Raw genomic sequence first — 18,702 nt, forward strand, 5'->3', positions numbered from 1 at the left:
TGGTCCCCCGTTTCTCCTTTTACCTTTTCAAATGCCATTGTTTTCAAATGCCACCTGTGAACTTTGCCCTCATTTCAAGCTCCAAAATCAGCTTAAAATCCACCTCAAGTACTTTACTCAAAACAGCTCTCAAAATCCCAAATGACCCATTTCTGACCCGAGCTCAAAACCAACGCTCTCCTGATCTCCTTCAACATTGCCACCTGCCCTCTACGTCCAACGGTCTTTTTCTCCAAGTTTCCACTTCCTCGATCACAACTGTCTATTTATGGTAGCCAAAACATTTTAAGATTTCCTTGATGCTCCTGTGGGACACCTGCAGCCCCCAGCAGGCTGGGGCTGAGGAGAAGGGCCTGGGCTTTTGGACGAGGTGGTGAGAGGAGCCGCGGAAGGGCCCAAACCCGTGGAGATTTTCCCACCGCCTTCCCCTCACAGCGCGGCCGGGGAAGGAGAAGGAAACGCGTCGCGGCCGAGGCCAACGCCAGGAAGCGGCCGGCCCCGGGCGCCGCGGACCTGGCAGCCACCGCCCTCCCGCCTCGGGGGCTGGGCAGGCGGCGGCGGCTCCGCCCCGCTGCGGGGGCCGCCCGCGCCGGCAGAGGCGGCTCCGTTCGCCCCTGTGACGCCGGCGGCGCTGGAACACCTGGAGGGGCGGCGGCGGCGCCTCCGGCTCGGCCCTCCCCTCTGCCGCGGGCAAGGTGAGTGCGGGAAGGGGGGACCTGCTGGGCTCCGTGCCGGAGCCTGCCGGGGAAAACGGGTTCCGTCAGCAGCTGCTGCGGCCGGTGTCAGGCAGCCTCGGGTGGGCGCCGCCTCCCCCGCGGGCTGCCCGCCCGCCTCTTGGGGGGAAGGAGGCGGCGCGGCGGTGGGGCCTGAGGCGCTGGTGCCCGTCAGGGCTTGCGGCGGGTGTAGCCGGGGCCGGACCTGTCCGGGGGTGAAATTTCCGAGGCACAAGATGGCATCTGCCCCTCCTTTTTGCCTTGTGTTCCCCCTCCCGCTGTGCGGTTATCTCGCCATGATTATTGCATTTATCCGTTTCTGCCTTCTTTCCTCCCGTACATCCTCTCTGGCTGTCTGCCCGCTGGAAGGGAGGAGGATGGGGAGGAAAACGGCCGCTTCTCCTCAGTAGTTCCGGCTTGGCTGCCAGGCGCCGGGCTGAGGCGCAGGTTGTCCGGCTGCGGTGTGTGCCGCTCTCCGGGGTGGAGGCGGCGGCCCTTGTTCTTACCTGAGGGCTTCGGGCCGGCTGGCTTATGAGGGGTGGCAGGGCTTCCTGTGGCTGAGATAATGTCGGTTATCAAACCAGGCACCGAGGCGTTAACAGCTGGTGAAACTGGAATTAAAAAACCCCAAACGTCCCATTTAAAGCTTATATTTTGTGAAAGGTTGATCTTGATAATCAGATTTGATCTGCATCCATCCACCTGGCACATGAATGTTGTTTATTTGCTCTAGTCGTTTAGAAGAAGAAGGAAAAAAATAAAATTACTTGAAACATCAGGTTAGTTTTTAGTAAGAGGAAGGGGTGAGGGGCACTGTGCTCTTTTATTCATTGGTATCATTGTGTATATGTTCAGTGCCAAATGTAAATAAGTCTCCTGTTCCACACTGTTTTGCATAGTGCTGATAGCTTCAAGGTCCTGCATGGACCCTCTTAAAACAGTAATTCAGTTTTGCCTCAGTTCAAATTTATAAATGTGAACTGAATTGGGTAATCTCAGGGGTACATTGTTTAACCCCCTACCCCCGAGTTACATTGTGTGGATATTTTGGAAGCTTGGTATTGGAGTTTTTCTTCTGTTTGGTTGGTTGTAATATTTTGCCCCTCCCTGCAAGCCTTGCTTTAAACCAAGGTGACCATTTATTTTCAGGAAGCACCTATTTGTTGGGGGTTTTTTTCCCCCCATGTTTCATTCTGTTATCTTCTTTTTCTTTTGGTTTCTGGATGGATTTTATTTAATTTGGATCTTAGAAAGCAGCTGTGGCTCTTGTTGCAGAGCAGGCTTCTTGGAAATAAACTGTTCTCGTGTTTCAGTCTAGCAAGGCTGTTGCTGTAAGGAAAAAACCTGTGTTTGATCACTTTTCCAAAGTGTTAGGCAGAGAAAATGGCAGGCTGGATTTTGGAGTCTGTAGTGCAGGGTGTGTTTGGTTATGGTCTTTCATCTGATTTTTTTGGTAATCTACTCTTTTTCCACTTTGTCTATCTAGGGTTGCCAAGGAGTGAGTGGAAGTACCACTTGACAGTGCTATCTGCCAGGCACTGATCTAGGAGTTGCAGTTCTTAGTGGTACTTAGCATGAAGTCCAGGAACATCTCATTTAGACATTAACAATTTTTTTATACTGCCCTTTGAATAGGGTAGCCTATTGATTTAACCTGAGTAACTTTATGATTTAAGATTTATGTTAATACCACTAAGGAAGGAATTTAGTGTAAAGCCGCAGGGATCTTCTTTTGTATAGTAAACTGCCGTAACTGGTATAACCAGTCATGCTTTTCCCATGGCAAGTTCTACTGGAAGATGATGTGGCAGTTAAATGCTGCCAAACCTTGGTCTAAATGGGTTTATGGAGTTTCTTTACTGTCAAAGCTTTATGGGTGAAACGTTGTTATTTCCAGAAAGGTTCAAACAACTGCATGCTCAAGAGTTAGATGCTGGTAATTGGAATTTGCTTGCTTCTTAACTGAGAAAGAATTCAGTGCTTTTTAGATAATGGTGATTTCTTCCATTGTGTTTGTGGGAGCTGAGATTCAAATATGCACATTACTGAAGGTTTGCAGCTTCAAGATGACCAGTTATGACTGTATGGAAGGGAGAAAGTTTCTTGAACATTTCTCTTCCACAAGATTATATTTTTGTGAGGGTGTGGAGGGAATCACATAGTGCAAAGTAAAATTCCTGTTGAACCCTACTACAGGGTTGGGTTTTTTTCCCCTTAGCAGAGTTTCAAGCCCACCCATCTTGCCTGTTCTTCTCTGTTATCCATACGTTAGAGGGCTGCTAAATTGTTCTGATGAATTCCCAAGTAACCTTTTCTGGGAGAAATTAATAATAACAGCTCTTTTCACTCTTAAACTAGTGTTGAAAGCTGTTGGTATGAGTTGGCAGAAAAAAATGTGCTAATATCTCAGCTAAACTAAGAGTCAAGAAATGTCCTTAAAGACTTTTTAATACTTTTTTCAAAATCTCCTCCAACAGTCTTGCTCTGAAGTAGTTGATTCTTCAAGATGTTTTGCAACTTCTCAACCATAAAATCACTCTAAAGACAAAATTATGCCGAGTGATGCAGAAGCATTAAAAATACGAAATCCTGGAGAGTGAAGAATGTTAAACAAGGAACCAAGCAGTCAAGAACAGTAGAAACATTTGACCTTTTACGTGTTGCTAGCAATAATAGTCTCATGGTAGTTTTTCCTGCGTCTATTGTTAGCCATGGCAAACTGAGGGGCATTTTGACCGGTTATGCAATTGCTTACGTCAACCTTGGGAACTGTCTGTCCTGAGTCACTGAAACAGTACTCAGGTCCATCTTGTGAGTAGCTTCATAGGGATCACCGCTGCTCTAGGAATAGTCAGTTGGTGTGCCAGGATCTGAGAACAGTAATAGAAAAGTTGAGCGGACTATGTGTTTATCAAGAATATACAGCCTGTATTGATTGTAGTGTTTACTCAAAGGGTGGTGAAAGAAGATCAACCTGTATTGTTGTTGCTGTGCCTGCTAAAACTGTTTTGTTAATCAAATGTCTTATCCGTGGATGTGAAATGATCTCCTGAGGGAATCTAGAGAAAATTCTTTTCCCCTGTTCCCTCCCCCGGCATTGTTTCCCCTTGGGTATAATAGCATTGCTTCCTGGCTTCTGCATGGATGAAGAGGGAGGAGGGAAGCAGAAACTTGAGAGTGTTGACTGTGTCAGCAAATAGGGTATCTAAATAAGAGAGACATTAGTTTGAACTTCTAAAACCATATTTGTTCATATTTATTATAGTATACATGTGAAAAGGGTTTCACGATTTTTCTGTACATCCACTGCTTTTCTCATAGGTTCTACAAAGGGAAGGTTTCCTAAGATTAGACTGATTATGGGTAGAATGTGTCACAAAAACCATCTTCATATTGTCTTTTATAATCTATGCACAGCAGGTGTTCCATATGGCATTTTCTTTAATAGCATTTGGCTACTAAGTTTAAAAATACTGTTTTTTAAACTAAGAGAACAAATGTGTATTACAAAACAATTTGATAGTCATTTCAGAGAAATGAAGCAAGTCTGCATTTAGAATGAGATTTTATACCGATTGCATATATCCCCAGCTTTGCTCATTTGCAGAGTGAGGTTAGACCTGCCACTCAATGACTTATATTCAAATTGTTCTTCCATAAAACACACACAGTACTTACAATACTTACCTTGTTCTTTCCTAAGGACATTCACTCAGTGTTCTTCACAAATATAAATGGAAAACTAGTAGTCAAGGAAAAGATGTTACATGAGGGCAAACTGATACTATATGCTGTTCTTATTTTACAACAAGCAGCTGAAAAATCAGTATAATCTGAAAAAGCAATTTAAAATTAACTTTGTTTAATTAAATATCTGTATCTTTACATAAATGATGAAGTTCTACATGCAAGTTAACTTATCTAGAGGGCTATTGTTTGCTCGTCAATCTTCCAACTGTGAGTCTACCAGATTTATTTGAAACATTTTGTTCTGAGACTACATGTACTATGTCATGACTACATGTGCCATTCTTATCAGTGTTTTTGAGATAAACCACTATTTTTAGGAATTTGTCATTCAACTGTTCAAAAAACAAACAAACAAAAAAAACCAGCTCCAAGTGTCATTTCAATACAAGTTATGCTCTGGAAACTAGGAGATCACTTATGCCTGTAAGTTTATGACTTGATAGTCTTTGGAATAATGTGACAGGCATATAGTACCGAATAGACACAAAATTGTTTTTTGGAGAGGAATACTAACGGTCGACTTAGTCTTTGCACTTTGTGGGAGCAAAACCAGGTTTTAAAAACCATGGTGACATAGTGCCAAATTTCCACTTTTTCCTGTTGGCTAAAACGTACCTCTGACTGCTCGAGTACTGAAAACCAGTGCAATTCAGATGGATTGATACTCTTATGTTCTAGGTATAAGCGAGCAATAAGTTTCCAATGTGCAAATTTGCTCTGTTTAATAGAAGACAGTGGCAGATAACTTGTACATATCAGAGTTGGGAATAGAAAAATAGAACACTAAATGATAGCACAAGAAACAGGGCCCTGGATATCATCCTCTGTTTAGACTACACCAGGAAATTAAGCAGAATAATTTCCTATGTTAATTGTGTATTCTGAAATAATTATTCCACATTAGAAGCATGATAATTGTTTTTGGAATAAAGTAACTCTTAACAGTACTCTCTGCAGTAGCTATTGGTCATTTGCCCTGCATAGAGAGTACTAAGAGTGAGTGTAAAATTCCGTGAAAGACAAATCATTGTATACTTAATGTCAATAGTACTACTTATTTTGTTGGATGTACTGTTTGCAGACAGGTGCCTAGGTAGTGCTACAAAATGTCAGAAAGACGACCCAAAACATCTAGGTTTCTTCATACCTTGTACATGGTTTCTCATGGTGCAAGTCATTAATCACACAATCGTAGTCATTTAAGATACCTGCTTGTATTACTGTGGTTTATTCTCCATGCAATTTACTAGCTTCAAAAAGAAGGGAAAGGAAGTCTTCTATTGGCTCAAACTACCTCCTTGAAAAGCAGACTCCAGTTTCTCTGATACTTCTGTTATTTTGAGTACATGGTTGGGGTTTTTCTACATGTCGAATTTCCTTTTTTTTTTTTTTTTTGTTCCTTTGAAAGATCAAGACAATGAATAAATGGAATGGAATAAATGAACTTTTTGCTGGGGTGTCTCATAAACCTCGATAGAGAGGGGAAGGAAATGGAAGAAATCATGTAGAGAAATGTTAGTTCCAGAAGTGCTTGCAGTGAAAGAAAAATTTTGTTCCAGTGGGCTTACAGGATGTGGCTGTGTCCCAAGCAGAATGTGTTACTCAGTATGCTGCTGAATCTTTTTTTCTCCAGTAATTCAACAGACCACCATGAAATCCCAGTTCTAAGAGAACTGGAGTAGAGAAGTGCTCTTAGTGCATGATTTAGCCGTGTAGTTCAGGTGCTTCACACAGAAACCGTCATTTCTGTGTGCTCAGAGGACAGTGGTGAGACTCTGGTTCAGGTGCTCAGAGTTGCTCTTTGGAGATTCTATTCACTATCTGTACAGGGGCTTAGTATTGAGAGGCTTGTATGGTAATTTAAGCACCACAGTTAGATAATTGGGGTCACACAGCATGAATTTCTTTCCCCTTCAGCACCTCCCAGGTGTATGAATATAGCAGGAGTCCCTCTCTGTATAACAGATGCCGTTTTGCCCTGTGCTTCTTTTGAATGTATGAAACTTCTTTCTAGATGTCAGCTCCTGAAATAGGTTGAAGGAGTAATTCTGTTGATACAACTCCCTTGTAAGATTGCAGTATTTCTTCTCCTGAGAAGTTGTGGATAATCTGTAAGAAATATGCTTCCCCTGGATAAGTAGCAAAGCGATGGATCTGTCTGAGACAAAGGAATAGACAAAAAGTTGTAGTGGATGGAAGGAACTGCTAATGCAGCACTTGCAGACCAATTCTGCAAACTTCTTAATAAGTTAGAATTAATAAACAAGTGCATCAGTGAGTAGTCTAACAGAGTGAAAATACTCCTGGATTTAAAGCTAAGCATGGATGATTCTGCAGGATTAGAACATCAATGATGAGTGTTAAGAGCTTTAGAGGAAAAATTAAATCTTGTCATTTGTCATATTGATATAACTTAAACTCTAGATTCATTTTAGCTGAATTACAGTGGTAGCTATTCATGTAGAGTAGGAATACTTGTAAGTCTGTGTATAATCTTGATGTGGAATGCCCATATAGACCTAGACTTCAGTTTTCACTCTTTTCCTTCATTGACAACATGGATAACTCAGACCAATAGGCTGCTGTATTCTCTTTTGCTTGGGAAAGGCAAAGTGAAATGCAGTTTGAAGCTCCTGACTCATTGGGTCTGAGTGTTTGTAGACAGACCACAGAAGATGTAACTGTGCCCTGCCTAAATCTTCATGTTGCAGTGAGACTGCTTCTTGCTTTGGAGGCCCATTTACTTGATTCAGTTTGATTACAGCTTCCAGGGAGCAGAGTGGGGGAGACAAGTTGTGAGCCAAGAGCTGTTGAAGATGCACAGATGGCATTGATTCCCTCACCTAAGCACATTTTCTTCCCTTCAGAGTATTTTACATACATGAAACTAACTCTCTTATCTTTTATGGATAAAACTCCTTAAAATTCTTATTTTTTGTTACTTAGTACCGCTCTACTATTACAGTATTAAAAGTTTCTTGGAAGAGTATTAATTTTAATAACACTGTTATATTAAGTAAATCGACTGCAATGCATGATTCTGCCATATTTGAAGTTATAAGTTGCAGGATTTTTAAGGTGCAGAGAGTTTGTTGGGATTTGAAGAACCTCAGAATGTATTAGCTGCTTTGAAAGGATAGTAAACTGAGAGGACACTGCTATCAGTGAAAGTACAGACTCTTCTGTGTCTTTTTTGATGAACACATTACTTTCACATAAGGCTTGGTGAATTCTGCTCTGCCTCTCATTCAGTTCCCTTTCGTGTTTCTGGAAGCATCTCAAAAGAAAGTGGTGTTCAATCTACTGTCTTCCTACGTAACTATGGTAGGTCATCTTTGAATGTTAAATTTGATCCGTCAATCCACACTTAAGAGATTTTTGCAAGGATTTCAGCTCATCTCTTGGTTCTGAGAGGTTGTGATTAGATCAACAGTTGGTTTTAGATACAGTCTTCACAGTTGAAAAGATTCCTGTTTGCTGTCTCTCGTTGCTTCCTACTTTCTTTTATAAGACCTGTTGTCTAAGCTATTAAGAGCACAGTAAGAACTGTGTAACCAGTGCTCAGCCAAGGATGGATATTTGAATTATGGGAAAAGTTTTTTGTTTTGTTTTTTTTCATTGAATTCCCCATAACCTAGGAGAGCATTAAGATCTGAATTTCACCTTGCCACATGATACTTCTCATATTTACCCTCACTGGAAAAGAAAAATTATCTGAGTGACATTGATATACAGAATTGATTATTATCAATTTAGCTGTTGGAGAGAAGGCACTCATACTGTCTTTTTCTTATGAATAATCTTGAGATACTGCTTGTATAAAGTTGTTCAGCTCTTGGGAAACTGGACAACTTATGCTGCAACAAAGTATAATATAATAAAGCTAAAAAAGAAAAGCAAGCGTGTACAAATGTTGTACAGAGCATGAGCTGGAAGGTAAGCCTAGCGTATGCTGGAGTTTAAATTGCTCAAAACACCATGATAGCATTTTCCTTTTTGCACAGAAAGATGCAGACGGTGTATTCAAATGGTCTTGGAGAATAGAGAATTGGAGGATTTTCCATAGGAATAGAAATGCCATTCGCTAATGAGGGTGCCCTCCCATCAAGTTTCATTCCAGCATCGTGGCTAATAAAATATCTCACTAGGAAAATTGGATGATGCAGTATGCCAGAAATATTATGAAGTTCTGTGTGCATTCCAGCTATTTTGGCTACCCATGGAAATAATTTGTGGGTAAATAGCGTACAACCCAGATAAACTCTGCCACAGATGCAGAGGTGCCATAGTTGGCTGTTTGCAGGGCCATCTTGGTTCCAGCATGTCTTGTTAGCCGTGGCAGAGCACTGCGTGAATGCAGCTGTACCACTTCTGAAGCCAAGCTGAGTCTAGAAACAGTTCGGCTGTATTTCACAGTGTCCAGGCTGATAGGCTGTGCCAGTCTTCTCTGATGTCAGTGTGCAAACAGGGAGGTTTGTGGAACATGATGCTGAGGCTTCTTGGTGGCACCTCAGAGGGCCAGATCAGGATTTTCAAGGTTTCGGCAGGATTATGAACCCAGCTGGTTCCACATGGAAACGGACATTTCAGCACTCTGGTCCCTTGTGTTCTGGGCAGACTTGTTATAAATAGGGCCAGCTCAGGTTTAATGCTGAAACTGAGGTAACATCTGTCTGTCTCAAAACACTGGGAAGCACTTGCAAAATTACTGGAGCTGTGTGTGGTCGTCTTCAGGAAACCTCAGATCCAGCACTGTGCAGCAATAAATGTGGCTTTACGTACAGTCAGCTGTAATGTAGCACTGCTTTCCTTTTCATGCTCTACAGCACCTATGTTTGCTCCCCCCCCATATTATCTAGAGTATCCCTACCTTTTGTTAGCTAAGATAAAGGCTGTCTGTCACAGATCACAAGTGTTGCATAACTCTTTATCATCAAAGGTAATGGAAACTTTCCGGTACAAATGCTTTCCAATGGGGTGGTGAATGCTATTTTTTGTTTTAAACAGTGTCAGCATAGTATTATTTCTTGAAACTTTTTTTTAGTCTTAATACACTGGTAAGAAAAAAGAAGTCACTTACATCAACTCCTTGTGGCAAATTAAGCTTGTTTTTATATAAAACTGTATGATAAGATAGGTTAATTTTAAGTTTGCAGTTTTTGAGGAAGGTGTTGGTGGACTCTAGTTAGCGTTATGCGCTTCCGTTGTAGTCAGCTTTGGCAGAGCAACTCTCTTGTTACTTCTGTTCGGGACATTTATGTCTTGTTCTTCAAAAGCATAAGAGAGTTCAAAACCTAAAGTAGTCAAAGGTTATGTGCTCATTTCTTGGTCTTTCTGCAGCTTCAGGGCTAGCGTAGGGACTCTTTCACAGACTTTCCCTACAGTCTTTCACGACTGTAGGGATTCTTTGTTACATGGTTATGAAGTGTTCCTTTTAATTCCTTGATACTTCTCTGGGCTGTTTCCAGTCCCCTTTTATTCAGATCTCTCACTTTTTGTGGCTAGACTTATGACTTCAGGATTTGTTTTAAAAATCTCACTGCTTTCAGCTGTCCCAGATGCTTTTAATAGTGTCCTTTGTTACCGTTGAACCAATATGTAACCCTCTTTGGTTCCTGGACCTGGAATAGACCGTAACAACACAAGAAGTTAGAGATTATAGAAGTAAATAAATAAATTATGGCCCTGTTAAATGACTGCAGGGACAATTTACATTGTACATGTAGCAATATCTGAAGAATGAAAACTGTTAATATTAAAAGTTTCAGCTATGAGTGAAAATAAATGATATGACTAAAAGCTGAAAATATTGTAGATAACTCTTAGAGAGAAAACATGCTATAATCTTGGTTGGTTGGGTTTTTTTTGGTTTTTGTGTAGCTACAGTGGTCATGGTACAATGTTACTCTGGTGTCCATTTACACCATTCTTGTGGAAAGTCTTCTGTATTAAACCAATGTTAGTAGCAAACTTGCTGCTCTCCAATCTCATCATCTTTCACATTGTACAAATTTTCACAGGATCACATAGGTTGGAAGGGAGCACTGGAAATTACATAGTCCAGCCTCCTGCTCGACCAAGCCCAGTTAGAGCAGGTTGCTTGGAGCCATGTCCAGTAGAGTCTTTAATATCTTCAGGAATATTAAAGACTCTTGAACAAGCTGCCTGTCCTGGTTTTGGCTGGGATAGAGTTAATTTTCTTTATAGTAGCTGGTATAGTGCTGTGTTTTGGATTTTAGTATGAGAATAATATTGATAACACACTGATATTTTGGCTGTTGCTAAGTGGTGTTTACACTAGTCAAGGACTTTTCAGCTTCCCATGCTCTGCCAGGTGCACAAGAAACTGAGAGGGGGCACAGCCAGGACAGCTGATCCAAACTGACCAAAGGGCTATTCCATACCATATGACATCGTGCTCAGCATATAAAGCTGGGGAAGAAGAAGGAAGGGGGGGACGTTTGGAGTGATGGCGTTTGTCTTCCCAAGTAACCATTACGCATGATGGAGCCCTGCTTTCCTGGAGATGGCTGAACACCTGCCTGCCCATGGGAAGGAGTGAATGAATTTCTTACTTTGCTTTGCTTGCATGTGTGGCTTTTGCATTCCCTATTAAACTGTCTTTATCTCAACCCACGAGTTTTCTTACTTTTACCCTTCCGATTCTCTCCCCCATCCCACCAGGGGGGAGTGAGCAAGCGGCTGTGTGGGGATTAGTTGCTGGCTGGGGTTAAACCACGACACTGCCTCACCTGGCAGCTTGTTCCAGTGCTTGACCATCCTCATGGTGGAAATTTTCCTGCTTATATTAAGTCAGAATTTCACATGTTCCTGCTTGTGTTCATGGCCACTTGTCCTCCCAGTGTGCATCTGTGAGAAGAGTTTGACTGTTTGCTCTACATCCTCTCATTAGGTAGTTGTAGACAGCAATAAGGCCTCCTGTTAGCCTAGTGGTCTTGTAGCTGAACAAATATGTTACAGAGTCCAGACCCTGACCAGTGGACCCACTCCAGTATGCCAGTATTTTTCTCATATGGAGGGCACAAAACTGGACGCTGCTCCAGATGTGATCCCACAAGAGGCTGTAAGGATTCTATGGGACACCATGACAAAGGCATTGCTAAAATTGGTATACAACATCCACTGCTCTCCCCTCATTCACCAGAGGCAGTCATCTCATAGTAGAAGGCAGTCAGGTTAGTGTGGCATGATTTGCCCTTAATAAATCCACGCTGGCTGTTCCCACTCAGCTTTTTGTCTTTCATGTGGCTGGGAATGGTTTCCAGGAGGGTTTTCTACATGATCTTTCCAGGAACTGAGGGTGAAGTCGGTGGACCTGAAGTTTCCTCTTTGCTATGTTTTTTGAAGATGGATATAGTGTTTGTCTTTCTCCAGTCATCAGCCAGCTCTTTTGATCACCATAACCTCCAAGAGAGCAGAGAACATCGTTGCAATGACATAAGCCAGCTCCCTCAGCACTCCAAGATCCATCCCATCTGGTCTCATGAACTTGTGTATGTCCAAATGGCTTCAGTACCTCTTAACTCAGTCTTTATTTAATATGTGTAATGATACATACCCACAGACCCTGGCAGTAGGCCCAGAGAACTAGAGAGCCACAGGGCAGACCTTCCAGTGAAAACCAAAGTAAAAATATACCTCTGTCTTTCCATATTCTTTGTCACACAGAGGGCCTGTGTCTTCCTTAGGCTGCTTTTTGGTGCCACTGTTTTTACAGAGCAGTTCTTGTTGCTCTTTGTGTCCCTTGCTAGGTTCCACCCCTGCATGGCTTTGACTTTCCTAACTCCATCCCTGCATACTGGGGCAATGCTTTTGCATTCTCCTAAGTAACCTGTCCCTGTCTCCATCTTCTACATGCATTAGTTTTGCATTTGAGGTCATTAAAATTAATCTGTCCTGGCCTTCTGCCAAAGGTGCTCAGCTTTCTGCCCATAGAAATGGACTGTTCATGTGCTTTGAGGAAGTTGACCACAAAGATCACACAGTTGTCCTGAGCTCCTCCTGAAAACCCAGTTAAGGATAGGACCTATTCAGTAAGACTTGATGTTTCTTAAAAATAAAATCCTAACATTACAAGCTAAAAATAGATACATTTGCCGTAGAACTCAGATACAAACATGAGAATTCCTGTAATAGCACATCAATTACATCCAGCTCAAGTAAATACTCCTTTATTATGTTCCTCTACCTTTGTTTCTGATTTTAATATCTATGTTAATATATACTGTTTCCATTTCAGTAGAGCTTAACTGTGATGCTGAAGCATGAAATATGAATTAGTTTACAGTGCTGCAAATATTACACAAGTGTATCTAACTTGAAACAAGGTCTGTATGAATGGAAATTGTTTAGGGTGCCATTGAGATCAGTGGGACCCAAACCAAATGCATGTTTGTGGTCTAAATTAACAGCTAAAGGAATGGCATAACAGTACTGGACATCCAGGTTTTCCAGAGTGTTCTCAGTCACTGAGAAAGGTGAAACTCAGCTGGGACTTCTGAGGCATAACTGGTTTCTTTATGAAAGTTCCTTGAACAGCATTTGGAATGAATGGGATCCAGGAACATTTCTTGATGGAAACTGTAGGTGAAATACCGCAAGCCTTATCAAAAGTCATCTGATTCTTTCTGAGTAACCACAGTTCTGTTTACTCAATGCCAGTGCTTACTAAGCTGTCTTTGTACAAACTGAATTCTCATTTAGGATCAAAAGCTAGCTCTGTACTGGAAATAAAACGGGCCCAGGGACTGAGCTTGATCACTGGGCTGCTTCTTGTTCCTGCTGTTTAATTGCTGCAATCTCCCTGGCATGGTTTTTGTTTATACCATGTAGAGCTCTCTGGGACCTTTCTCTCTCCTGGCACGTTTTGGGTGCTACCACATGCCAGGAGCCATTTCCAGCAGGCAGTGTAAGAAAGACTCCACTTTTGTTTCCTTCCACCCTTTATGGCCATACAACACTATCCCAGAAGGCCTTGTAGCTTCAGACACCTCAGGTGCCATTCTGCCACACAATGGGACATGTCCTCATTTTCATACCATGAAAACACTGTCCTAATGGCTGTGATACAGTCATCACTTTGAACTAAAAAAACCCACACAAATAATATCTTAAGGACATAGGGGTACTATGTAGGACTCAGAGGAGTATAACTAAGAAGACCCTAGAATCAAAATATAAGGTCAGATGTTGAGGAAGAAAGAGCGTGAGCTATGCTTGCAAATGAGAATGGTTTCACCATGACCCTGATGAATTATTTTCTTTTTTTCTTATTTTATTTTTCTTTTTTTCTTTTTTTCATTTTTTCTAATTCTTATTTTTATTCTAATTCTTATTCTATTTTTTCCTAATTCTTATTTTCTTTTTTTAGGGACACTGGTTTCCAGGAGAGTCAGGTGGACGTGTACAGTGTGTAAGGTCAGTGCCTTAAACCTGTTCCCCATGTTGGTTGTTTACACTTTGTTCGACGTAATATGCATGTTATTCCATCTAGATAGACTGTTCTTTGCTTCCTGTCAAACCAAGTGTGCTGATGAATAACTGAGTCATGGATGTGTATACAAGCTAAATCCTGTGTTCTTATCTCACTCGCACACACCCACAGTTGACTTATAGAGGACCGGTATTAAAACAGTGAAGTCAAGCATAAAGGTGTTAGAAAACTGGACTTAATGCTGCCTGTGCCTTATGGCTCTAGAAACTACAGCAAAGCCATGACCGGTGCTGTCCATTCTATATATTGTCTGACTCAGTGGTGCTATAATGCAAACAACAATCTGGAACAGTCTTTGTTTGTTGTTTGGCTGTTGGCCTTTACATTTAAACTCTGCTCTGAAGACAAAGTTATGAATTTTCTTATGGTCTCTCCTGCAGTGCTTATGAGCACCTCACAAAAATTCTAATTCAGGCAAATTTCATGCTGTGATATAGTCTTGCAGCATCTCATGGAACTTTGCCAGGAAGTTTCACAGGTACTGACAGCAGAGAGGTTAGAATCAGAAATCTGGGATTTGGCTCCATTCGGCTCCAAATGGAAGTGCATGTGCTTCACGGTTGCAGGAAGCACTCAGGTTATTTGCATTCCCTTGTTTGGGTTCCTGCAATCTGTTCCAGTCCCTTTGCCACTCCAGTGGTAACCATACTGTCTGTAAGCAGCACCTTGCTAGATATGTTTCCAGTGTCCTGTTTTCCCATTGCAGCCCCTTTTCTCTCTTGCCCAGATTAGTGCCAAAGTTCAGTTTCAGCACCATTACCTTCCTAGCTGCTTTTTCCATTACCGTTTTCTCAGTCAACCAGCTTCATATCTTCGTGCAGCCGTTTGGTGTGTTCCTTCTGTGCCTGGTCTTACCAAAGGCTGTTTCCCAGCAGCACCATCTGATGAGCTTCTTTTTGGTCTCATCTATGATCATGCTGCAGTGCCTCCGTTTGCATGCTGGCTGTATGCTGGAGAATAGAGTCCTCTCTGAAAGCAACAGAGGAGAAGCCAGGTGCTTGTTGTTTATAGGGGGTGTCTGACTTCGCTTGTAAATTTGGCCTGGAAGGAGTGTGCTCAGGTACTGGGGGGAAGTGATGTGCATGCCATCTGGTCAGCTCGGAGTATAGTGGGAGACTTCAGTATCCAAGCTGGAGATATTAACTTACAAAATCTGAAGTCCAAATGCATACAAATCATATTCTATCCTCAGGAACTGTGGTGTCCCTCAAAGAAAAACCACCTGGTGGTTAAATTTCACATCTGTGGCTCAAGACATGATGTAGCTAGTGTTTTTAAAAAATAGATCAGTGGGACATGGCAAAAAAAGTAGCTTAACTCTGTTGTAGTTAAAACTTTGGGGAAAAAAAACTTGACTGAGGAAGATGCCTAGCATGGACAATTTTGGCTTGCCTCATCAAAAGTCACTGAATTTATGCCAGGTAAATTTGCTTTTGCCTGGGAAATTTGATAACATATAATAATTGGCAATATCAGCGACATCATTTAAATGTGTTTATCATGGATTTAAGTGAGAATTGTGTGTTACATGAGGAAAACATTTGATCCACAGATTGAAAAGTTTTCTGTCGTAACATGGTAAACAAGATGCTACAACATAGTGATTTTCTATGTGAAAAGGTAGAGGTTTTCTAGTGTCTAACTTGCAAGTTACGTTTTGAAGATGTTTCTATTAACTGGTAATTTCTTATTTTATTTAAGTGTCTGAAGAAAACAAGAAACATGGAAGGTCATAAGTAGTAAGTACCTTGATAATTTTTTCTTATTCTAGAGAGCTAATGGTGTTTGGCATGTTGATTTGTCGCTGCCTGAGTCTATCACACATTATGTTCTGGCATCTAGTATTTATATGAAGTCACTGGTAGTCATTCTGTTTAAAAAGAATAAAAATAAAAAAATGAAAAACTGCCAAAGAATGGAAAAACAAGTGAATTGACTAGATAGAAAAATAGCATGTTATCAATTTCCCACTTAATGGAAAGAAGTATATGAACTGTCATATTTCAAGAGGTTTATATGTGGTCATCAGCTTCAGAATAAAGTACATCCTTCTTTTAGTTATATTTTCTGATTGTTTAACAAAACCATGGATAAATATATCCATTGATATATGACACAAAATATATATATGACACAAAATCCATTTTAAAAGGTATTGAAAAGTGTCTACTAGTAAAAATTGTCCACCAAATATTTTGGTAATGTGATTATAAATCTTTCATTATCTTAAGCATAAATAGGAGCCAGTAAATTCTTCAAATTAAATTAGAAGCTGAATTTGTCTGTAGCGGTAAAAGATTATATTCCTCTTATTCCTTCAATTGGTTTATCAGTCTGTAATTCAGGAATCTGTATTAATCTCAGCTTTTTTTTTTTTTTTTTTGGTGACCTCATATAACTAATTTTTATTCCTTGCACCATGCCCCTAGAATTTCTAGTGACCTCAAGTGAGGTAGATATCAAGGCTGGTTGACATCAGATGAATTGTGGTGTTTTCTTCACTTGACCACTGAACTGAGATATCAGTTATTTGCACAGCTGTAGCAGAAGTTAAAGCACACAACTAGCCAGACAGCTAGGGTCTTTAAACTGCTTTGTGAGCAGTTTGATTTTTTTTTTTTAAATGATTACTTTTAAAGTAATGCTATTTTTATTAAACTCTCATGTTCTGTTTTCTCATAATGCAGAGGGATCTTCTTGTTATTTATTGGAGGTTGCAGATTTTGTATTTTAAAGGTGCAGCATGTATCAGGTCAATATAGGCTTCACCTAACTTGATACCTGTTGTCAGAGTGCGTAATGGTTTGTTTGTGTAGAATTCCACATGAAATGTAGTATGTTTTGCATGTATTGTTTATTTTGTGCTCTAGCACTGAAAACATCTTTAGTTTAATTTTAATGAAATTCATAAATTAAACTCTTGGAACTAATGTTTGAGTAGAATTAATGGGTAAATATCTTTGCTTTTAAAGTTTGGGGAAGAAGCCAAGAAGTGCTGTGTATAAGTGCATTCAGAATTTTGTCCTTGCTCACTTCCAGTTTAATTTCTTACCATCTCTTTGGTGATTAAGGCACTGTCTCCTAAATCACTGATTAAAAATAACTAAAGCAAGTAAAAAATCCCTGTGAAACAAACTTCCTTTTCAGGTTAAACTGTGTGACTAGTAACTGTGCAGGGCAGATGTGCCACCCTCTTGGGGAACGTGTGTACCAATGGCTTGTTGTTTCAGAATGGCCGTAGTATTTCACAGCAAGCACATATATATACGTGTGTGTGTGTGAATACATGACTTGATGTGTATGTTGGGTCTGAAAACCTCTTGGGGTAGCATCCCTGAGCTGTCTGTATGTTGTGAACAGAGCTAGTGGGAAGTACCTCAGTAATGAACCACAGGTGGTTTGTCACTCCACAGGTGGAGGGTATATTTTTTCAAAATAAACTCAACCTCTTTAATTTTCCTGGAGTATTTAATATAGTAAGTTTTAGCAACCCTTTACTTCTAAAGATTTGCAAAATCACTGCGGCTTTTTATATATGCACATAGGGGGAAAAGCATGTACTTTTGCAGAAATTAATAATGGAATAACACTTCCTGAAAGAGATCAAGATTTCTTTGTAAGGCTATATTTTCTATTAAGTCATCTTGGTGTGGTTTAAATATTGTGGAATATGGAGTTTGTCTGTAGATTGCACTTCTTGGGTCTGCTACAGGAATGCAGAATCATGTGTCAGTGGAAAATAATCCTTGTAAAAAAGATTACCTGTTTTGCACCCACAGTTGTCATGTAGTCATTGCATACAGAAAGTTGTGAGCTATCTATCTTTCACATAGCATGCTTAAAACAGATGAATGTTGTTCTAATTCTCAATTTTTCAATTGTATAAAAGGGAGGGCAAGAAGTAGTCTAATTCCATTCATAAAATGAACTTTGTGAAATCCTGACACTGCTGAATTTGGATGAAAATTGCTGCCTGCTTAAGCAACTCTGCTAGTTCACTTGGAACTCTATTAGTTATATAAAAATAAAAAGTTAATTCCATGGGCTATAAATCATTCTATAATGCATTGGGAAAAATTCTTTGCAGCTGATTATCTGGCAGTACTACATGCTAAAGACATTCAAATTGAAAGCAGTGTATTATTTTCCAAAGTAGGATGGGAAATATAGTACTAATTTAATTTTTTTGTTATTAATGCATAATGAGGAAATGCATGTTGGAATATATGTGTCTGTATGCAGTTCTTGATGGAAATATATTAATCTAGCATGTTAGACTTATTTTTTAAGCATCCTGTTGAAGTTTTGTAATTTTGTTTCTTAATATTCTAGCAATTATCCAAGGGAATTTTATGACCAATATGCTCAAAGCCAAGAAAAATCTGTGGTCAATAAAATGCAACAGAAATACTGGAAAACAAAACAAACCCTTATAAAAGTTACAGGAAAAAAGGAAGATGAACATGTTGTGGCTTCAGATGCAGATCTGGATGCAAAACTAGAGGTTTGTCATGTTTACATAATGTGTATTCTGTTTGTTAATTTTAAAAATGTTTTCATTTCCATCAAGCCTCTAATATGTGTACACATAGTATATAATAACGTATATACATTTTTATCATTGTTTTCTTGTAATATCTTTTCCAATTTTTGACAAAAGTACCTATGCAAATACAGGGAAAATAGTGGTAGTTTGTAACACAAAAACCCATGTCCCTCAAACTT

At 40.3% G+C, this 18,702-nt stretch overlaps 1 protein-coding gene across 4 annotated transcripts in view; it reads left to right on the plus strand.

Annotated features, from left to right (window-relative positions):
• Positions 1 to 567: 567 nt before the first annotated feature.
• Positions 568 to 18,702, plus strand: part of ICA1 (islet cell autoantigen 1) — a 75,749-nt gene continuing 57,614 nt past the window's right edge. For 3 of the 4 annotated variants that reach the window (XM_072851484.1, XM_072851485.1, XM_072851486.1), the window contains exons 1-4: positions 613 to 695; positions 13,855 to 13,901; positions 15,679 to 15,716; positions 18,310 to 18,481. In XM_072851484.1, the coding sequence (XP_072707585.1) occupies positions 15,700 to 15,716; positions 18,310 to 18,481 (189 nt within the window). In that variant the 5' untranslated portion in view covers positions 613 to 695; positions 13,855 to 13,901; positions 15,679 to 15,699. Of the gene's footprint in view, positions 696 to 13,854; positions 13,902 to 15,678; positions 15,717 to 18,309; positions 18,482 to 18,702 lie in introns of all 4 variants that reach the window. The other variant, XM_072851487.1, reaches the window with a different exon arrangement.

Source organism: Ciconia boyciana, chromosome 2, assembly GCF_034638445.1.
Source record: "Ciconia boyciana chromosome 2, ASM3463844v1, whole genome shotgun sequence".
Taxonomy (NCBI): domain Eukaryota; kingdom Metazoa; phylum Chordata; class Aves; order Ciconiiformes; family Ciconiidae; genus Ciconia; species Ciconia boyciana.